At 40.8% G+C, this 23,170-nt stretch overlaps 1 protein-coding gene across 4 annotated transcripts in view; it reads right to left on the bottom strand.

The window, feature by feature from the left end:
• The window catches only part of NDRG3 (NDRG family member 3), a 64,561-nt gene that overhangs the window by 20,638 nt on the left and 20,753 nt on the right, over positions 1-23,170 (bottom strand). For 2 of the 4 annotated variants that reach the window (XM_045528639.1, XM_045528638.1), the window contains exons 3-6: positions 16,148-16,183; positions 4,092-4,197; positions 2,935-3,055; positions 376-438 (exon numbers count right to left, since the gene is read on the bottom strand). In XM_045528639.1, the coding sequence (XP_045384595.1) occupies positions 376-438; positions 2,935-3,055; positions 4,092-4,197; positions 16,148-16,183 (326 nt within the window). Of the gene's footprint in view, positions 1-375; positions 439-2,934; positions 3,056-4,091; positions 4,198-7,049; positions 7,105-14,485; positions 14,576-16,147; positions 16,184-23,170 lie in introns of those variants that run through there. The other 2 variants (XM_045528640.1, XM_045528641.1) reach the window with 2 other exon arrangements.

The raw sequence follows: 23,170 nt of genomic DNA, 5'->3' as shown, positions 1-23,170 counted from the left end.
TGCCTTTCTTCCACTTGCTCATCTGGCCCAGGGCCTTTGGACATATTCTTTCTGTCTGGAATCCTCTTGCCCTGGCTCTCTGTCTAGGTGGCTCCTTTTCATCTTCCAAGTCTCAGCTTAGAGGACCCCTTCCCGGAGAGGCATTGCCTAACTAGCCTCATTTGTGTAGATCCTGCGTTTACTCTCTATCACAACACCCCCACAGACTTTTTCATGGCACTTTATTGTGTCTGTTTGCTTCCTTGTTACCCCACTAAGCTCCAGGAGAAGAGTGACTATTCTGTTTTGCTCACCATCGTATCCTCTGGATCAGACATTACAGAATTGACTATACAAAGTCAATAAAAACTGTGAAAGACTGCAGAAGGAACCTACCTCAAGTGGGTAAGAACAGGAGGCAGCATCTCAGCCAGCTCATCCATTGTGGGGTACTGGTACCTGAAATCCAGAAGGGTATCTCCTGAATTAGAAAGCACTCACAATTCCTAGTTACTAGAACAGCTGGAAAGTACAGGAGGCTTAGATAAAAACATTAGCTCTTACCAAAAGCTCAAAAGGGGTAATGTGAAAACAATGTGGCATGTTGTATAATTCCCTATGGCTAAGAAGAAAGCAAAAGAACCCCTGTGTTTCTGTATCCTAAAGAGCAGTCTCTGGGACCAGAGGAAGCCATGTGAAAAGAACTGGTAATATGGTTCTCTCTAGTGTGATTCCAAACCTCTAAAAATCACTTCAATTGGGGTCCAGGCTCAATAAACTTCCAGCAGGAAAAGTCGACTCAGGAAGTGGCTCTTTATAAACCTACAGCTTATATTTAGGCAGCAAAACACAAATGTAAACAAAGCTTTACTGGGCCCAGGCACATAGTTACAAATCCTGAGCATGAATGCTTATTTGTAATGATAGGATGACATGGTTATTGTATCAATTGTTTTTGGATTTGGTTCAGACATGACCCATTTTTTTTTTTTTTTTGAAAGAGTCTCACTCTGTTGCCTGGGCTAGAGTGCCGTGGCATCAGCCCAGCTCACTACAACCTCCAACTCCTGGGCTCAAGCGATCCTCCTGCCTCAGCCTCCTGAGAGCTGGGACTACAGGCATGCGCCACCATGCCCAGCTAATTTTTTCTGTATATATTTTTAGTTGTCCATATAATTTCTTTCTATTTTTAGTAGAAACAGGGTCTCAGTCTTGCTCGGGCTGGTCTCGAACTCCTGAGCTCAAATGATCCACCCGCCTTGGCCTCCCAGAGTGCTGGGATTACAGGTGTGAGCCACCGTGCCGGGCCTAGAGATGAACCATTTGATCCTAAAATGGGCAGGCAAGCCCAGGAACAGACCCAAGCCCAAAATCCAAGAAAAGCAAGGAGCATTCACAGAGATTACAGAATCAGAGATGAAGGGATGCTAAGATGACGGCCTGAATGTGAGGCACGGTCTGGTTTATATCTGACAGGGAAGTCAGCCTGCCTCTGCTCGAACACTTTAAGGGAGGGGAGTGCTCTTGAACCATTTGTGCACAAAATAGAAGAGAGGGCCTGGATCCAAATCTTGTTGGATATAAACTGATTACTGGCCAATCTGCATTTGAGAGGCAGAACAACTTGGACATGGTCAACACAGATTCTGGACGCAGACTACCTGGTTCAAATCCTTGCTCTGCTACTTATTTGTTATGTAATCTTAGCCAAGTTACTTAATTTTTCTGTGCCTCTGTTTCTTCACTTATAAAATGGGAGTAACAGTAAACTTAATCCTATCTTATAGGGTTGTGAAGATGAAATGAATTAATAAATGTAAAGCATTTGAAGCAGCATCTGGAACACTGAGTACTATGTAAGTGTTAGCTATTATTTGTCTGCAATGGTCTATTTCACAGCAGTCACTAGCCAAAGGCAGCTCTGGAGACAAGTAAAAGGAGAGGGGAAGAATTAGCAGCCCACAGCGTGTGCTCTCACTCCTCCTCCTGAGGTCCTCTGGATAAGCACATTGTCCAGGGAACAGGAAGGGAGCCTGCCACTCTGCCATGCAAAGCAGGCTTGAGATGAAGCTGAGTATGCCAAGGCCAGTCAGACCGCACCTCTAACTGCCAAGACAGCCTCTCAGAATAAATGGTTACACAGACATTCACATTTCTATCACTAGATTAGGAACTAAGGATGGGAGATGCTCCCAGGTATGCTCAGAGGGATCTGAATTTGGGCCTAGGTAGTCGGGAGTTCCAGAGAGGGACACAAAAATGACAGATTTCAAAGTAGACAAGGAAGGGGACAGATAAAAGACAGTGAGAAGTGGGTATACCAGACACTTATGCTTGGTCATTATAGGAAAGCAGGTTCCTGCTATGAAGAGCCATTTCTGGATATGGAAAAACATGCAGTTTCCCCCAACAGACTACACATAACAGTCCTCTCAGCCCAAGCAGACAAAACATGAGGATGGTTGGTTGATTAAGTACAACCTATTGGCTGTGATAAAATCAAGTGGGAGGGAAGCACACATTATTTTATTTATTTATTTATTTATTTATTTTGAGACAGAGTGTCACTTTGTTGCCCTGGCTAGAGTGAGTGCCGTGGCGTCAGCCTAGCTCACAGCAACCTCAAACTCCTGGGCTTAAGCGATCCTACTGCCTCAGCCTCCCGAGCAGCTGGGAATACAGGCATGGGCCACCATGCCCGGCTAATTTTTTCTATATATATTTTAGTTGGCCAGATAATTTCTTTCTATTTTTAGTAGAGACGGGGTCTCACTCTTGCTCAGGCTGGTCTTGAACTCCTGACCTCAAGCGATCCACCTGCCTCGGCCTCCCAGAGTGCTAGGATTACAGGCGTGAGCCACCGCGCCCAGCCGAAGCACACATTATTTCCACTGCAGCTAAGTCATTTGCTCTTCTGAGGGCATGTCTCCCAGGAGATCTTGCCTGTGGCCTTACCCTGTTGGGAAAGGGGGTGCACCTTCCTGCTGGCCTGGGGCATCCACATGACAGACAGCAAAGTGCTGAGTGATCTCTTGCATATCCTCAAAGTTAAAGAAGGTGTTGAAACAGGATTTATCTACAGGAGTAAAAATGCCCATGAGTCACAGTCTCTCCGTTTCTCCCCAGTTTCCCACTACTCAGTCAATGCCATATCATGGTCTTCTTTCACTTCCTTTGAAATAACATTCCACTAAAGTGAGGTGTCTTGATTCAAGCCGCCCTAAAGGTTGAATATGAGACATCTCATATTGAGATACAATTTGCTGATGTTTGTTGGTTTCCAGGTGTTGCAGAAAAATAATCTTACATCTGTAATTGCTGTCATTTCTCATGCACATTATTCCCCTGTCTAACAAAAAGTCTGGCTAAAGTCAATGTCTTAAGCTACTTACATTCACCATATGGGACTTGTGTCCTGGAACAACTGCTAGGGTGCAGGAAGGGTGTTGCTTCAGTTTCTCTTAGAAACTGGTTAAATCACTTCTCATCTAAGGCAGCTACAAAAGCTCTAATACTGAACTGTAGTCTCAAATGCAGACCACCTCTGAAATCCAGACAGTGTGAAAGAAAACACATGGATACAGACTCCATGTGCCTATGGCTAGAGCCAGAATCTTATACTGCCATCTAGAAAAGTCTACTTAAAGTCACCGGTGACAGGCTGTAGCAAGAATACTTTTACTAATTCATTGAAAAACTTACAACAAAGTTAAGTTCAAACTCTTGATTTTCTAACCTGAATAATGAAAAAGCCAAACTACAGGCTTGAAAAAAACTGATTTCAATTCTACTTTCTTAATCAGTTCATCATATAATCTTCAATCCTTTAGCAGATATGACACAAAGGCAAGATGTAATTCCAGTGTCCCCCAAAAGAAATTCCCCTGCACACTCCCCAGGAAATTTAACTCTGCCATTAACAAATGTGGCAGTGAGGAGAGAAGGTTATGACAGTGGGGAAAGCTTCTGCTTTATTAGAATACTGTTATTTGTTGTTGATTTTTTTATTTTTGTCTTTTTTTTTTTTTTGTCTATCCTAGTTTGTCCTAGATTTTTTTCATATATAAAGATTAAGTATGATAAAAAGGGAAGATGTAAATTCAAATACATACGGTTGAGGCCAATGTCATGGTATGTCAGTATAACTGGTCTATTTCCCTTTGGTAAGCCTCTTATAGTGACGTGGACCATACCATGAGTTGTTTCTATGTCATGTTCCTGTAACAAGAAAACATAAGGTCTCAGCAAAGGCAGAATAAGTATTCCAGGTTGCCAAAGTTTCACAATACCCACTTCATCACCATTTCCCACTGGCTAGGGTAGGACACATTAATAAAATATAAGCATACCAGAGAGATGCTGTATTATATATAATACTTCTACTCTCTAATTCTTCCAGATACATAAATAGGGAGAAAAGCATACCTTGTCATCCCCAAAGCTCACTTATGAGTTCAGGAAGTCAGGGATCTGTTGAAAATACATTTGCAACTGGCTAAGGAAAGGACATCAGTAAGTTGGGTTAAGGAGTCGGTTAAGACTTGTGGGAAGAAAAGTTAAGGAAACAGAGATATGAAGAAGTTGCTGGGTAAAACGTCAGAGGCTTCAGAGCTTATAAACACATGTTCAGCTACTGATAATTTCAGTAGACACCTATGAGTGTCTCTGCCTAGGATTTCTCTTCTTTCCTGACAGCCAACAGTAGCTCTTGGCCACCATGTTTGTAGAATATAACTTATAGCCACAGCTTATTGGAGTCAGGTAGGCATCTTGCTCATCCCTCCCTAGCAATCTGTGATTGGTACTAAGAGATTCCATCCTAAGCTTGGTTCTTCTCTTGAAAACAGAAGCTTGCAGCTTTTAGTAGACATTTCCACTACTCTAATTCCTGGTTCTAGCTGTGTGTGCTCTTTTTTTTTTTTTTTTTTCTTGTTTTGTTTTTTTTTTTTTTTTTGAGACAGAGTCTCACTTTGTTGCCCAGGCTAGAGTGAGTGCCATGGTGTCAGCCTAGCTCACAGCAACCTCAAACTCCTGGGCTCAAGTGATCCTTCTGCCTCAGCCTCCCGAGTAGCTGGGACTACAGACATGCACCACCATGCCCGGCTAATTTTTTTCTATATATATTTTTAGTTGGCCAGATAATTTATTTCTGTTTTTAGTAGAGACGGGGTCTCGCTCAGGCTGGTCTTGAACTCCTGACCTCGAGCGATCCACCCGCCTCGGCCTCCCAGAGTGCTCGGATTACAGGCGTGAGCCACCGCGCCCGGCCTGTGTGTGCTCTTAAATTCTGAGACATCCCTGGTTTGCCTGGGGTTTAAGCCATATTGGGTGATTTGTTCCCTATACCCCAAAGGATCCTAACCAAGGCAGTGAGTAAAGTTTAGATATAGTCAGAGTAGAGTTCAGGAACTGAATAAGCTGAAACAGTATGCAATCAGAGCTGCTGGGAGTGGCTACAGCATTCAGAGTAGTGGGGTAGAAAAGAAAGGGACTGCAGAAAAGTTAACTGAGATTTATCCTAGTCCTCTTCAACTGTTACATTTCTCAAAAATAAAAAATTACCACACCTAGCCTAGGGAATTTCTGCTAATGAAGTCTGTACCTATCTCACAAAGTCTTACATTAGATAAGACAAGATCAACTCTCTGTCAATAAGAATCCCAACAAAGGCAAAAGGCTTCCAAGTTAATTTCCTACCTAATAATGAACCTCATCAGAGTTTTAGTTTCTTCTCTGATGTGGGACCCAGAAGACAATCTTAGGCTAATTGGATATCAGTATATCTCGAATCACAGGCCCCAGGCTGGAGCAGATAGATATTGCTATCAAATCAAACAATGTGTGACTCAGTATTTCTGTTATTATCTATTACTATTACCTCTCATTCAAGCTTATTCAAAGGCTTGAAAAAGGGAAGAAATGAAGATCAGAATCAAGTACTGTGAACTAGCTATGGAATAAAGTATAAGGTTTGGCTAGGAGGAATACCCTATTACTGTATGAATATTTCTCTTAATGTTAGACTTATTTATTGAGAGACCCACCTCCTAGCTTCATTTGTTAAACATCTATTTACTGAACACCTATTACATGCCAGACCATTCAGTTTTATCCCCTGGACTGAGCTCTGGGGATAAAACAGTAAACCAGAGAGATGTGACCCCAGCCTTAACAGAGATTATGTTCTAGACAGGGAGGCAGATGATAAACACGTAAACAAACCAACTCAAAATAATGGCTTGTGATAAGTGCTATGAAAGAAATAAATAGGGTGCTATGATAGAAAATTAAGAAGAGGTACATTAACTTCACTAAACAGCCAAGAAAGTACAAATTAAATTTAATGAGATACTATTTCATACACACCAGAATGGCAAATATTTAAAGGCAGATAACTACCAACTGTTGGCCAGGATATAGAAAAATAAGAACTCACATACACTGCTGGTAGGCATGTAAACTGGAACAACTACCCTGGAGAAAAATTTGGGCATTTCTGGTAAAGTTAAGAGGTGCCTATCCTACAGCAATTTTACTTTCAGGTATAGTCTACAGAAATTCTCAAACATAGTCACACACACACAAAAGACACGCACAGAGATGGATAGTTGTCATGGGAGTTAGGGGCACCAATCCCCTTCCACAGTTGGAAATCTTGACTTTGACTCCCCAAAACTTAACTACTAATAGCCTACTGTTGACCAGAAGCCTTACTGATAACAAAGAGTCGATTAACACATATTTTATATATGCATTATATACCATATTCTTATAATAAAGTAACCTAAAGGAAATGTTATTAAGAAAATCATAAGGAAGAGAAAATATATTTACTACTCATTTAGTGGAAGTAGATCATTATAGAGGTCTTTATCCCCGTTGTCTTCACATTGAGTAGACTGAAGAGGAGGGCCTAGTCTTGCTGTCTGAGGGCTGGTAGAGGCAGAGGAGGTGGAAAAGGAGACAAGACAGGCAGGCACATTTGGTGTAACTTCATGGAAATACATCATAACTTTTTTCATTTTTGCTTTATTTCTCTAAAAATGTCTCTACAGGTATTTAATACCAACCCTTCTTCCACCAATGCTTTAATTTCCGTGCCCATATCACAGAAGAGTCCATGTCGTAAAAGAAGCCACAAGCAGGCCGGGCGCTGTGGCTCACGCCTGTAATCCTAGCTCTGGGAGGCCGAGGCGGGTGGATCGCTTGAGGTCAGGAGTTCGAGACCAGCCTGAGCAAGAGTGAGACCCCGTCTCTACTAAAAATAGAAAGAAATTATCTGGCCAACTAAAAAATATATATACAAAAAAAAATTAGCCGGGCATGGTGGCTCATGCCTGTAGTCCCAGCTACTAGGGAGGCTGAGGCAGTAGGATCGCTTAAGCCCAGGAGTCTGAGGTTGCTGTGAGCTAGGCTGATGCCACGGCACTCACTCTAGCCCGGGCAACAAAGTGACACTCTGTCTCAAAAAAAAAAAAAAAAAAAAAAGAAGCCACAAGCAGTCTTGAATAATTGAAACCAGATTGTTCAAGACTGCCAGATTATCTAATGTCAATTTGTTTTCTGGCACTGCTGCTTCCATGTCTTCTTCCTCATCATCTGGCACTGGTTTGGAAGCACTCATCTCCACCAAGTCATCTATTAATTTCTCTGGTGTGGTACCTGTTAGCTCTTGAATCACTCTAAGATCCATATCTTAAAACCCTTTGTTCTCAACCCCCACCCCACCTTTTTTGCCATATCAACAATTTCTTCCAAAGGCCTTGATTGGCTCTGCCATAAATCCTGTGAAGTCACACATAACATCTGGATACAGTTTTTTCCAGCAGGAATTTATTGTTTCAGGCATGATGACTTTCACAGCTTTTTGTGTAACAATGATGGCACCTTAGACGATGTAATCCTTCCAGACTTTCATGATGTTCTATCGGGTTCTCTTCCACAGTGTTGACAATTCTTTCCATAGAGTATCTGATGTGATGAGCCTTAAAGGTCCATATGACCCCCTGATCTGGAGGCTGAACTATATCTCGAGGCTGAACGTTGTGTTTGGGGGCAAGTAGGCCACTTCGATGCCTTCAGTGTTGAACTCATGGGGTCCTGGGAGGCCAGAACCAATACTGAAAGAACTTTAAAGGCAGCCCTTTCTGGCAAGGTACTTCCTGACTTCAGGGTCAAAGCATCAACAGAACCTATCCAGAAAAAGGATTCTCATTGCTCAGGCCTTCTTTTTGTATAACCAAAAGACTGGCAGCTGGTGTTTATCTTTTCCCTTTAAGGCTTGGGGTTAGCAGCTGTATAGATAAAGGCAATCTTGATCATAAATCCGACAAAACAGTAGAGTTAGCCTAACCCTTCCTGCCTTAAATCCTGGTGCTTGCTTCTCTTCCTTACTAACAAATATCCTTTGTAGCATTTTCTTCCCAGAATAGGGCACATTTGTTTGCATTAAAACCTGTTCAGGCAGATATCCTTTCTCCTCAATGATTTTGTTAATGGTGTTTAGGAACTCATCTGCTGCTTCTTGGTTGGCAGCAGCTGCTTCTCCTGTTATCTTGGCATTTTTAAAGCCAAATCTTTCTAAAATTATCAAACCATCCTTTGCTGGCATTAAATTCTCCACCTATAGATCCTTCACCTTCCTTTTGCTTTAAGTTGTCATATAATGACTTTGCTTTTTCTTGAATCACATTAGAACCTATAGGTATGCCTTTCTTATAGCAACCCTGTGCCCACATAAAAGCTGTATTTTCAATACAAGATAAAAACATATTTTGGGCTGTGTGCAGTGTCTCATGCCTGTAATCCTAGCACCCTGGGAGGCTGAGGTGGGAGGATTGCTTGAGCTCAGGAGTTTGAGACCAGCCTGCGCAAGAGTGAGACCCGTCTCCACTAAAAATAGAAAAATTAGCCAGGCATCATGGTGTGCACCTATAGTCTCAGCTATTCGGGAGCTGAAGCAGGAGGATCCCTTGAGCCTAGGAGTTTGAAGTTGCAGTGAGCTAAGATGATACCACTGCACCACTCTACCCAGGGCAACAGAGTGAGACTGTCTCAAAAAAAAAAAAAATGTATTTTGAAAAAAGTGCAAGACTTTTGTACCTGTTGGCATAGCTGTAGTGACAGCTTCATGAATTTCCTTTCTTTTTCTTTTTTTTTTTTTTTACAATGGTCCTTAGACTAGATTCATTTATCTTGAGATGGTGGGCAACCACAGCTATAGACCTCAATTTTACAGTACATATCAAGCAATTCAACTTTTTCTTGTAATGTCATGACTTTTTTCTGCTTCTTGGGAGCACTTCCAGCACCACTAGTGGCACTTTGGTTCCAGAGACAGGGTCCTGTTCTGTCACCCAGGCTGGAGTGCAGTGGAGTGCATAGTCATAGCTCACTGTAACTTCAAACTCCCGGGGTCAAATGATCCTCCCACCTCAGACAAGAGGCACTTTGTATGGATCCCATGGTATTATTCAAGGTTTATGGTATTGCACTAAAATGCGATGAAAGATATGCAAGAACCTTGAGAGATCACTTTTACTGTTATACACAATTTACTGGAGAGACAAACTGCTCACACAGACATGATTAGTGTCACTTGGCATTTTAAGCACATACTCACAAATATTTGAGCCCATCACAATAGCAACAGGAGGTGGATACAAAATTATTACAACAGTACAGTATGTGCTACAGTTAATTTTATGCAGTTATGATTTAATGCTGCAAGTTTATGTTTGTTTTCATTTCTCTGGACTGTGAATGGTGCCAGGTGTTTATGTGCATCAGTTTTGACTTTTTATAATAGATTTGTGTATATTTAATGGTAGTAAATGATACAATAGACTAGTGTCTATGTGTATTTTATGCATTCATGACATAGCTAACTTTAAATTTTTTTTTTTATATTCCTAGGCTATGTGGTTTGTCTGCAAGTTTTTTCAAACTGTTGCAAATCTCCAAAAAATTTTCCAATATACTTATTGAAAAAATGCCACATATAAATGGACCCATGCAGTTCAGACCTTGTTGTTCAAGGGTCAACTGTACATTGCAGCCTTCTTTATAAAATCAAAAAAATTAGAAACATGACAAATTTTCATCAATGGGGAAACTGATAAATGAATTATGATTTATTCACATAACGAAATACAGATAAAAATAAATGAGCTAGAACTATAAGCATTAGTATACAGAGAAAATCTTGAAAAAACAATGCTGAGTAAAAGAGTATGATGCAGAAGTATGCATATACAACATACCACTTATGTCAATTTTTAAAAAAGCAACACTATAGATTATATATATTTACATATATACATAAAGTACAAAAACTTGGAGGGAAAGGAATATACACTAACTTTAGGACTTTTGTTTCCTTCTGGGAGGGGATGGATTATGAAAGAGAACTTAAGGAGGCTTCAGTATCTCTCATGTTTTGATTCTTGAAAGAAAGAATGAAGAGGGAGAGGGGGAGAAGACAGTGTCTGCCACATGGAGTGACACTATAGATGAACCCAAGTGGAAGAGTGTCCAATAACTTGTCACCTTGACAATCTGGTTGCTGCAGCCTGCCTTCTGTCATACCCAAACCTGAATTCAGCACAGTCCTGCTTGAATATTCCAGCTTGGCCTCAGCTGTGCTACTGAGAACTGAAAGAAACCACCAGTTTGCACGTTGGCCCTAAGTGTAGCAGGACCTCCCCAAGGCCAGGCAGGTATTTCCTAGAGATGGATGGGGGGATAGTGAGCTGCTAGGGAAGGTCAGGATGATGGTGAAAAGGGAGATATCACAGATGGGGTGAACCATAGATGACAAAGGTACTGCTTTGTCATCATTTCATAATCTGGATAAAATTCAGAGTTAACATTGGCTCCTTACAAAATCACAACTCTTTAGGGAGATCTCAGGCCCTACCACCCCATAATATGCCCTCAAATCACATAACAACCAAAGTATCAAAGCACTAAGAGTCCTAGGTTCTATTTGTTGCTCTATGTAGAGCAGACCTTGGTTGTCAATGTCTCATAAGTTCTTCATTTTCAAGGCATATGAATTTAAATGTTCTTAGCAGAATAAAGAACAAAAAGAAAGGAGGCACTCACTTTCATGGGGATTTGTGTGCACATCTTTCGTAACCTTGTAAATAAACAGCCTGAAACAGATTCCATCTGGAGATGAGCATACAGAGACCCTGGCTACAGAGATGATTCAATGGTCAGCCCACTGCAGGGAGTGACATGCTGCTGCCACCTTTCTGCTTTAGTCAACTATCATCTGTTTCACAGGCTCTTTCTCCAGTTACCTCATGCCCCACCCCGGCATTCTAGAGAGTGTGACCACACAATGAGAGGTATGCTCAAAGGGCATCGCCAAGGGAGCATTGAACAGGCTCTGGTCACAGCTCTTTCCCAGCCCTTTCTGATTACTGACCATCTTCAAGTCCCCGGACTTCCTGAACATAATCCCTTTATTCTCCAGGCTTATAAAACAACCTGAAATCATAAAGATCCTGGACATACTTCTCTATCCTGGTCTGCCTCTCCCACCAACAAAAGATGTAGTCTTAATCAGAAAACCTTTTTAAGAATTTAAGAGTTTAGGATATTAACATTATTTGATAACAATTAATTTTCACCTTTTACTTGAGTCCTCTCCTTTCAGCTAAATGTGCTGTCACCAGGATGACACAATCACCTAACTTGTCCTACACCTCTAAATTTACTAAATTATGATCACATCATGCCTGTTACTACTTTTTCCCTTCCCTGGTCAGTCTGAAATAGTTTAGGTACACGCAAATGACAGCATACTCTAGGAAATGTCAACATTTTTATTAGTATGACATTTCCTGTTTCAAATAAGCAGGCTACTGTATGAGCCTTGGGTATGCTTTTTGTTATTCCATAGGAATTTTTGATATAACATCCCTACTACCTTACCCCTGTGTAGAGGTATAAAGTTCATTAGTATTATACAATCTGGATCAGTCCCATAGTGAAAGAATCTGCCTCTACCAATAACTCAGCCTCCTGCCTACCAGTGATTCACATTTTCTTTTTCATAGTTCTCTAATGTATTTTCCCTGACTCTAGCATCAACTCTCTCCCCTCTTACCTCTTACACATTTCAGCCTAGTTCAATCAACACTTTCAGACATCTTTCACTTTTCAACCACTCACAACTCTCAGCCTTGTCATAACTCATGCCCTTCATCTGAAAGCTTCTTTTGCAATGTGTCAACCTAAAATGTCTTTTCCTCCTTTAAAGCCAACTCCAATATCTTCTTCACATAGTCTTAGTTAACAATGAAAGAGAGTGACTCTTTAGCCTGTACACAATAGCTCAGAACACCTTCAGAACATGGACTCTCCAGGGAGAGTCTTCCCCTGAACTTTCCCCTAGAGCTACAGGTAAAACTCTTCCCTTGGCACTGAGGCTGCTAAGCTGAAAGGGTGTGAGTTTCGGGCATTTGGCAGCCATCATACCTGTGATGTGACAGAGCTTGCCAGAGACATAAATCCTCTAGTGACAGGAGAAAGGGAACTGAGATAAGGGGTGGTGAAAAAAAGGACTTTAGTATTTTCTACAAGGTTCTTCTAGGGGATATCATCAAATATTCCTTAAAGATTTTTCTCAGGCAAGATGGAGACCCACATGTGATTAAATTCACCCCCACATCACAGTTATGCTAGTGGACAACACCAATGTCAAAGCTGAATGCCTTGCCATTGAGTGACAATGCTGGCTTTAGATTTGTTCTCTTTGTCTCCTAAGAATGCCCCATAGTTTCTGGGAAGGCTTAGGCAAGCTGGGCCATTCTAGACTTCTTCTTTTGTTTCTTTTTTCTTTTCTTTTTTTCTTTTTTTTTTTTTGAGACAGAATCTTGCTCTGTTGTCCCGGCTAGAGTGCCGTGGCATCAGCCTCACTCACAGCAACCTCAAACTCCTGGACTTAAGCAATCCTTCTGCCTCAGCCTCCCGAGTAGCTGGGACTACAGGCATGCACCACCATGCCCGGCTAATTTTTTCTATATATTTTTAGTTGTCCAGATAATTTCTTTCCATTTTTTAGTAGAGACGGGGGTCTAGCTCTTGCTCAGGCTGGTCTCGAACTCCTGACTTCGAGCGATCCTCCCACCTCGGCCTCCCAGAGTGTTAGGATTACAGGCATGAACCACCGCGCTCAGCCCATTCTAGACTTCTGTATCACAGTTCCTACCTCCTAGGTCTCCTATTAGTCTGTTGCTAGACTCCTGACCCAAATGCCCCTTGTCTCCAGAATATCATATAAACCCCCCTTTTTTTTTTGAGACAGAGTCTCACTCTGTCCCCCGGGCTAGAGTGCCATGGCATCAGCATAGCTACAGCAACTCAAATTTTTGGGCTCAAGCGATCCTCCTGGTCTCAGCCTCCCAAGTAGCTGGGACTACAGGTTGAGTGCCACCACGCCTGGCTAAGTTTTTCTATTTTTAGTAGACAGGGTCTCGCTCTTGCTCAGGCTGGTCTTGAACTCCTGAGCTCATTTGATCCTCCTGCTACAACCTCCCACAGTGCTAGGATTGCAGGTGTGAGCCACCGCACCCAACCCATCACATAAACTTTTTTTTTTTTTTTTTTTTTGAGACAGAGTCTCGCTATGTTGCCCAGGCTAGAGTGAGTGCCGTGGCATCCGCCTAGCTCACACCAACCTCAAACTCCTGGGCTTAAGCGATCCTACTGCCTCAGCCTCCAGAGTAGCTGGGACTACAGGCATGTGCCACCATGCCCAGCTAATTTTTTCTATATATATTTTAGTTGGCCAGATAATTTCTTTCTATTTTTAGTAGAGACGGGCTTTCGCTCTTGCTCAGGCTGGTCTCGAACTCCTGAGTTCAAACAATCCGCCTGCCTCGGCCTCCCAGAGTGCTAGGATTACAGGCGTGAGCCACCGCGCCCAGCCCACATAAACTTTTAACAAGGAGACAGACCAGAATGGAGGTAGAAGAGCATCCAATAGTGCTAGAGAGAGGAAAATAGAAGGGTCTATGGTTGTTTTTTTTTTTAAATAATCCAAAGAATCTGTACATTCAATTATGAGTGATGAACATTTGGCATCATTCTATTTGTATCAGAACTGAACTAAAAGTTATATTCACAAGGCCAGACATGTTACTTACTATATTAAAGATTTACCCAAAGTGTCAAGAATTTTTGTCAGACTATTTTTAAGTCTTAATGTTAAAAAGTGATTCATCATTATATTTCTAAAACTTAATTTCATTCATAGCTATAATTTTATTATGTTTGAAAAAAATCTCAAAGGATATAAACCAAAATATTAACACTGGTGAAATAACAGGTGATTCTTATTTATTTACTTTTTGGTCTTATTTATTTTGCAATGAGCATGTAATCTTTTATATTCCAATTTTCATTTTTGGAGAGAGGCACTCAATTTGATAAAAATACATACTTCCACACTTTTAGGCAGGAATATACATATACTATTTCTGGAGTTCCTCACCTTGAATTTTACTGTCACCCTCTCTCAAATGATTTCCTTCTAGGTAAATTATATCAAACATTAACAGCAATCAAGCTCAACTGGTTCAACCTAGGATCCAAACCATAACTGAAGTTAGATCAAATTAAAAACAATCAAATCCAAACTTGACTGCTACTATTTATCAATAAATAATAGGACTTTTTGTTTTTGAGTTAAGGAGCCATTACCAATAGTGAATGACTAACAACACTAGGCTGATTATGTTTTATATGTAAAGTACCAAATAGTTACATCAAGAAGTGTTTGGAACTGGGATTCAAAAATCTGAATCCTTCTAAGCTGAGCTTCATCTGTCCTGCCAAGGAACCTCAGTTGTTTTGTTTTGTTTTTAAGAGACAGAGCGTCACTCTGCCATCCAGGCTGGAGTGCAGTGGTCCAATCATAGCTCACTATAACCTCAACCTCCTGGCCTCAAGTGATCCTCCTGCCTCGGCTTCTCAATGTGCTAGGATTACAGGCATGAGCCACTGCGTCTGGCCCATGAATCTCAGCTTTAAGGACAACTCAACTCCTCAGCTCTGGACATGGACAGGTGGGAAAGAATAGGCAACAGATTCAGGACAAATGGGGTTTCTTAATCCCAACCACTCAATGGCAAGCTATGAAGCCTGATTCTTCATTTCCTCACCTGTAAAACAGGGATAATAAAAAACATTTTGTGATATTGCTCCAAAAATTGGTGGTAATATATGTTTAGTAGGTACCCTACAGCAGGCACCCAATAAATTATGATGATATAACTAGTTTGCCTATGAGATAGATATTAGTTCTTCCTTTTGATGCTAATGTTATAGACATTCCACTGTACTTAACATAAAATGCATATTTGAATATAACTATTTACCTGTGGGTATAGAGATTGGCTGAACACTGGATGTAAGGAAGTTGGTTTTCCAGCACCCTCCTTTCCTGCTAGTACCCTCTAAGTCTACTTCATGTCACTTGTGTTAGTCACTGCTATGGCATCTATCCCAATGGTTGGGCTACCCAGGCTCTCAAAGTTCCCCTATCCATGTACTCATTTTTTCCTCCTATGTCTTTCAAGACCAGTCAACAGATAAAGTAGGTAGATGGATAGCTGCTGGTTATTTTCAAATTGGTAATAAAGCTACATGCAAAAGCAAACTAGGAAGAACAGTATCATTTAGGAAAATACTAATGAGTCAGGTTGAATTTTGCATTTCCAAACATAAAGCCAAGAGAGACCTGCATTTTGTATTAATAACAATTTGGCTTTTTCTTTTAGGAAAAGATTTTGCTGTCCAGAAGACTCTTTTCTTCCAAAGTGCCCCTCCCCTACCTCCTCCACAGTGAGATAACAACCTCCCATTTGCCACCTGTGACAAATGAGGTTTCCAATATCATTTGAGGAAGGGAGATCTTAATCACAGAGAGGCACCTCAATTCAGTAACCTATAATCATAAAAGAAGTACCTGGCAGGCAATTGTTGAACATGATAACAAATTATTTTAAATAAACTTGAGCCAATGACCAAAAGAACATTAAGGAGTCATGATTAGCTATGATAAGAGATCCACTTCTACAAGATCATCACCACAGGAAGGGAAGCACTGCAGGGATCCTGTACCGAGCCTCCTTGGTGCCTGCATAGTCCTTACCTGACAGTCAAAGTCCTGGAAGTTTCGTGTACCATTCTGTCAACAGAAGGCAGAAAACACAGTCAGTTTCCCCACATGGTTTCCCCAAAGGTGCAGCAAATTCAATCCACAGTGAAAGCAGTTCACGTTTAAGCCTCTTGGTTAACATAAAACTAAAATGGTTCTCCATCGGAAGGCTTCAGAGGCAGGGTGGGTTATAAACATGAGTTAGTAAAGGCTGAATCTTCAGAGGTGAGATTATGTTTTGGTAGTCTTTACTGAGGAGATAAAGGAAAGGAGCCTAGTCTCCCAGCAAGCTTGTAAAAAAGCACACCTTCAACACATGAGGGAAGTACCTGGGAGGAAAGAAGTTGGAGGCCAACTCTGAGAGGAGTGAAGGACAGTAGGAGCCAGGGTGCCCAGAACAGGAATTAAAGAAAGGATTAGGAAGAGGACAAAGCTATGGATGGATCAGAAATGGAAGCCTTGAAATCTAACAAAGAAAGGCAGTGTCACCGAAGGAGGGAAAGAAAGACAAAACAGGGTTTCTAATCCACTGTCACATCTGTTGCATCCTATAAAATTGCTGACGGGCAAAAAGAACTAGTCACTGACTCATTTGAAAGTAGAACACAGTCAAAAGATCCAAAGAGAATTCATCAAGCTTTTCTAAAGAGGGATTATATTACAGGGATGCTAGATTATGAAAAAAAAATAACCAATGGCAATGACTCAGAAGCATTTTTGCAGCATTTCAGATGCTGCAGACGCAAGAGTATGATATAAAAGTGTAAAAAGGATAAAAAGTGATGTATCTGGGAAGGAAACAAACTTCTGACTTGATTTTTCACAAAGCATTAAGCCCCTCTCATTATTTAGAAACTGATTTATCATAGCAATATTTATTCTATCTCTACAACAGCTTCCAGAAGGTTCCCAATGATTCCAAAAAGCTGCTCCTCCAGAGAAGCTCTAGATATCTGATCCAAAGGGAGTACAAAGGAGTCCCATCCCCCTTCAAGAAGATCCTCTTAGAAACAGTTCTGGATCCCACCACCTACACTGCTGGCAGGACAAAGCAAAAAGATGGAAAGCACAGCCCAGTGTGGTATAAACACCTAACGAACAAAGCTTGTCTACCCCATGAGGAGAACTAGCAGAACCTGCTGGGATGGTCTAGAGCTGCACTATCCAATAAGGTAGCCATTAGCTACATGTACAATTTAAATTGAAATTAACTACAATTAAAAATTCAGTTTCTCAGTCACATTAGCCCCACCTCAAATGCTTATATTATTGGGCAGTGCAGATACAGAACACTTCCATTACTGCAGAAGCTTCGACTGGACAGCACTGATCTGGACACCAAAAGCTTCTGAAGTAATAAGGTTATAGGTGAGCAGCCCTTGTCTTTCTAAAGGTGGCCTTAAAGTCACAATAGATTACCAATCAGAGAGAGACTGCAGATGCCACTGAGTACAGGCAAGAGAGTGGTGGAGACAGCTAGTCTGATGTATTATTCCTGACAAGAAACTGAGTTCACAAAAATAAAGTCTGATGTAGTCACAGCATGGAAAGACAATTAAGACACTGTGCAGATGGGACTAGGTAGCACATTTCCAAGGAATGCTGCTACTGATAAAAAGGATCATAACGTTCCATGGCTCCCACTAGCCTCATGAGGTATCTAAGAATGTCTTCAGAGAAGTCACTGGTGTTTAATTTCCAGGTAGCCAGTGAGCTCTGGTTTCTGATTCAACTTCCACCTTTCTCCAAATATAGCATAGGGCCTGGTATAAATCAGGTGCTTAATATAGATTTATAAAATGAATAAGCCAATATAAACAATTAAATGTTGAGAGATTTTTGTTAAGACTTTGGGTCAAAACCAAAAATCTATACAGCATTCCAGTTTAAGATGTGATATGGTTATTAAGTGGAGAAAAAAAAGTAGGATACAGAATGGTCTTTACAGTTTGACCTTGACTACATTAAAATATGCATAAAAAAGACTTAAAAGAAAAATACTAAAACATTAACAATAGCAGCTACTTCTGCATAGAGAGACTATGGGTGATTATAATTTTCTCTGTATTTTTCTGCAACGAACATATGCTTCCCCTTCTGTAATTAGAAAACTAGAAAAAAGGATTTGGTATAGTATGTGCAACTTAGTATTTTGCAATATAAGATTTAAAGACTGGTTTAATCTTTTGAGGAATGATTTATAATGATGTCCAAATAGACCATATTAGGGCTTTGATCTAGTAGGCTTCCCAGAGGTTCCTTTAGAGATTATTTACAAAGATTAGTGGCCAGGCGCAGTGGCTCACGCCTGTAATCCTAGCACTCTGAGAGGCCGAGGCGGGTGGATCGCTCGAGGTCAGGAGTTCGAGACCAGCAAGAGCGAGACCCCATCTCTACTAAAAATAGAAAGAAATGATCTGGCCAACTAAAATACATATAGAAAAAAAAAAAAATTAGCCGGGCATGGTGACACATGCCTGTAGTCCCAGCTACTCGGGAGGCTGAGGCAGTAGGATCGCTTAAGCCCAGGAGTTTGAGGTTGCTGTGAGCTAGGCTGACGCCATGGCACTTACTCTAGCCCGGGCAACAAAGTGAGACTCTGTCTCAAAAAAAAAAAAAAAAAAGATCAGAGAAAATCATTCTAGTCTGAACTAAAATCTTGGTCACAGAATACAGAGCCACAGATTCTGATGAGCTCTTTGGCAAGTAGCTGTCACTGTATACATGAATTCCTCTTCCTCACAATCATGTGATCACAGCCAGGAGGTATTTTGTGAGGCTTTCAGCCTCTGAATTGAGCACAAAGGGAAATGCCAAAAGCAGAAAGAGGCAATTACCTCCAAAAACTCAAGCTATCTCTTGTTTGTTGAGTACCTGGCAAAAAACAACTATGAATCCTTAATCCACTGTACCTAGCTATACTCCCAGATAAAAGATACTAATAACTGAAGGAAGACTATAACATTTGTTTCCTTAGCTTTTATTTTTTTTTAAAGAGATGCCAGCCCCTCTTGGAGAATGGCTTCTGGCTTCATGAGTGATCACCCTGGAAAATTGATATGATTGGGTGTGTTTGACAGTGTTTGGCATCCAGAGTTTCTGAATGGAGATAATTAGTTGGTACCTGATTTGACTGTAGTTAACTCAGGCCACGTTCTCTGTCTTACCAAAAGTTCCTTACTACTCATTGGTGCATTCTAGAAGGCTGAGGACTTCCTCGCACCCTTTCCTAGAGACTTGTTTGTCTCTGATGTTCACAGAACAGGGTTCCACTCTAACAAAACTTCTAGAAATTTCAAGCTGTGGTTGCTTTCTTTTTTCTTTCTGTCTTCTTTAAGGATGACATTAATTTCATATTCAGAGAAATTCTTACACTAAGCAGACTTAAGCAGCAGAAAGGGATTCAAGGAAAAAATTAAAACAATAGAATAATTTGGTGAAAGAGCAACATAAATAAATTCATTAAATCAAGGGAAAAGATCAATTATTACTGAAAGTTGCAGTCAAAGCAGAAGCCAGCTAAGGAGAGAGTTTTCTGGTGGAGCCTCAGGGCCAAATGTAGAAGGTAAATGAGGCAGCTGAAGATATATTAAAAGCAAGTAATTCTCACAATTACAAGCCTAGAGAATAATCAAAAAGCAACTAAGAACAGGTCAATGAGTAAAGAGAAGTATGAAAAAAAAAAGGGCTAGGTACAGTGGCTCATCCTTATAATCCCAGTACTTTGGGAGGCGGGATAATTGCTTGAGCCCAGGAGTTTGAGACCAGCCTGAGCAACATAGTGAGACCCCGTCTCCATAAAAAGTTTTTTAAAAATTAGTAGCCAGGTGTGGTGGGGCACAGTTATAGTCCTAGTTACTTGGGAGGCTGAGGTGAGAGGATCACTTGAGCCCAGGAGTTCGAGGTTACAGTAAGCTATGATCATGCCACTATACTCCAGCCTGGGTGACAGAGTGAAGCCCTGTCTATTAAAAAAAAATCCAAAAACAACCAGAGGAAGAAGAGGAAACAAAAGGTGAAAGGGAGAAAAGTTTCAAAAACAAGTACTTGCTAGGGAGAAGAGAGATGTAGTTTCCCAACATGACATCATCTGGTTAAGAGGCACATATATTAGTTTCAAAAGACAGAAGACAACAGGCATAATATAAAGAAAGATGAGACACACAGACAAACTTAGACAAACTACCACTAGGAAGAGATTTGGGGCAAATCTACCTGTTCTGTGAACTTGAAGCAGGGGTCTGTAAACCGCGGTCTGACTCACCACTCTATTCCCAATCCTGACACTTGGTGAATGCAATAAACATTATTCTGTAGAGGTTATGAACATCTCAAAATAGAGATACTTGATTTGAGTAAGAAATGAACATCAAAGAATACGGGTTACATGTAATTGATGTGCTAGGAACTAAAGCAGGGAGAACGAGTTGTTACAACGGTAAAGGTTTTAGAAATAAGCTGATTTTCAAAAAAACTGACAAGGAGAATAAAATATAGCATTTCTACTAAAAAAAAAGACAATAATCCTTCCCAAGAGAAAGTAGAAAGATGGGGTGTTGCACAAGCAAAAGAGTTAGATAAGCCCAGAAAATACCCAGTTTTTCTTTAATAATAAAAATTAATATAATAAATTAGTATAAATTAATAAATCAATGTTTTACAGTCATCAGCAAACCACTTTCAAGTAGAAATCTGTTCAAGCTGATAATCCAGAGACGATAGTGAAAATTCTATATATATGTGCACATGTATATTTTATTTATTTATTTTTTGAGACAGAGTCTCGCTCTTTTGCACACGTATATTTTAAATGTCTACATCAATAATTACCTGAAAAAAAAATACCAATTAAGAAACTGAGAAGCCGGAAGTAGTGGCTCATGCCTGTAATTCTAGCACTCTGGGAGGCTGAAGCGGGAGGATCACTCGAGGTCAGGAGTTCGAGACCAACCTGAGCAAGAGTGAGACCCCGTCTCTACTAAAAATAGAAAGAAATTATCTGAACAACTAAAAATATATATAGAAAAAATTAACCAGGCATGGTGGCACATGCCTGTAGTCTCAGCTACTCGGGAGGCTGAGGCAGAAGGATTGCTTGAGCCCAGGAGTTTGAGGTTGTTATGAGAGAGGCTGATGCCACAGCACTCTAGCCCAGACAACAGAGCGAGACTCTGTCTCAAAAAAAAGAAAAAAAAAAAGAAAAAGAAACTGAGAGTTCATAAAGAAATTTATAAAGAGGTCAGACACTTAGATAAAACTATCTATAATCAGATAATCACCTGTAGACTGCTGAAAAAGTACAATTTTGACTCTAAAATATACCTCTGCTAACATGCTATTAAGCTAATGTTACATGTCATTGACCCTCTGCATTAAAAATTCTGTGGGTTGGCCGGGCACGGTGGCTCACGCCTGTAATCCTAGCACTCTGGGAGGCCGAGGCGGGTGGATCGCTCGAGGTCAGGAGTTCGAGACCAGCCTGAGTGAGATCCCCGTCTCTACTAAAAAAATAGAAATAAATTATCTGGACAACTAAAAATATATATAGAAAAAAAAAATTAGCCGGGCATGGTGGCGCATGCCTGTAGTCCCAGCTACTCGGGAGGCTGAGGCAGTAGGATCGCTTAAGCCCAGGAGTTTGAGGTTGCTGTGAGCTAGGCTGACGCCACGGCACTCACTATAGCCCGGGCAACAAAGTGACACTCTGTCTCAAAAAAAAAAAAAAAAATTCTGTGGGCACCCTGCTAAGTCATGGCTAAGGCCTGAGATCTCCTGCTGCCTCCTGTAACTGGTTGAGAGTCATCTGGTCTGTTGCAGTGGCATCACTACTTGCTTGGGAACTCATTTTCCTGCTCCAGTCCTATCTAGGGCATTTCTGACAAGAGATGTGATAACAGATGCGACAATCACACCTCTTAGCACAGTAAGGGACACCCACCCTCTAGTCCACACTAGATGTAGCACTTCACGAATATTCTTTGATGAAAATGCCAATAAATCTATTTTTAATTGCAGTTACTGCTTCTTTTTTTTTTTTTTAAGCAACCATGGCACAAACCCTTTCCCTATCTCTGCTGTCTTGAAGGTTACAAAAACACTGATCCTTGGGTTCTCCCTCCTTCAGGTCTAACACTCTCCTCCCTCCCCTGCTACGTGTCTAGTCATTAATAGAAAGGGAAAACGTAAATTGCAGCAGGGTTTACTTCACTTGCTACTGTAACAACCAAAGCAAAGTAAATAACTAATTTCTGCTGTCCCCACTAAATATTTATTCCCCTTTCTAATATTCCTCAATTCTTCAGAAGCCAATTGTGGCCTCCTACTTGTTTTCTCAAGCCTGGCTTTTGGCTTGCACCAGGTTTGGTAGTATCTGAACCAACAGTAGGTAGGGCAAGGCAGGGAAAATAAAACAAAACAGTAAGCTCTCCTGTTCATTACTAGGTCTGATGTGTGAGGGGGTTGGGACGACCTGCTACAAGAGGCAGCAGGTGGTGGGAAGAGCCCTACACCCCCAGATCTAGGTCAAAATCCAAAGATGTAGGTTCTAGTCCTGGCTTCGCCACCTTAATAAACATTAGCTTTGGACAAGTCACATAACCTCTCAGCATCATTTGTAAAATGGAATTAAAACACCTTCAACTACTTACTTCACAATAAGAGATTTAAAAATAGTATTTATGAAAATGCTCTGAAAATGGTTAAATGCTATTAAAAAATTCATTTCATATGCCTATGCAATTTCTGCCCCCAAAAACAAAGATAAGTATGGGTGGTTGCTTCTTTTCATTACCGGAGCCAAAACAAGCATAGCAAAATTATCCACTCCTTGACAATTCTGAGCCATAGATAAATTTACAGGCACACTAAAATAAAATGGGAAAAGTACCAACAAATGACAAGAGACAAGTTAACATAAGCCTTGCTTAAAGCTATATTGAGAATGCTTCCTCACAGTCATCTCAGGATAAATTTCTCCATAAAAGGTTGGGTCTAGACTTTCTTTAGTTCCCTAAAACC

The sequence above is a fragment of the Lemur catta genome, chromosome 17, assembly GCF_020740605.2.
Source record: "Lemur catta isolate mLemCat1 chromosome 17, mLemCat1.pri, whole genome shotgun sequence".
Classification (NCBI taxonomy): domain Eukaryota; kingdom Metazoa; phylum Chordata; class Mammalia; order Primates; family Lemuridae; genus Lemur; species Lemur catta.
This window is presented reverse-complemented; position numbering and strand designations above follow the sequence as displayed.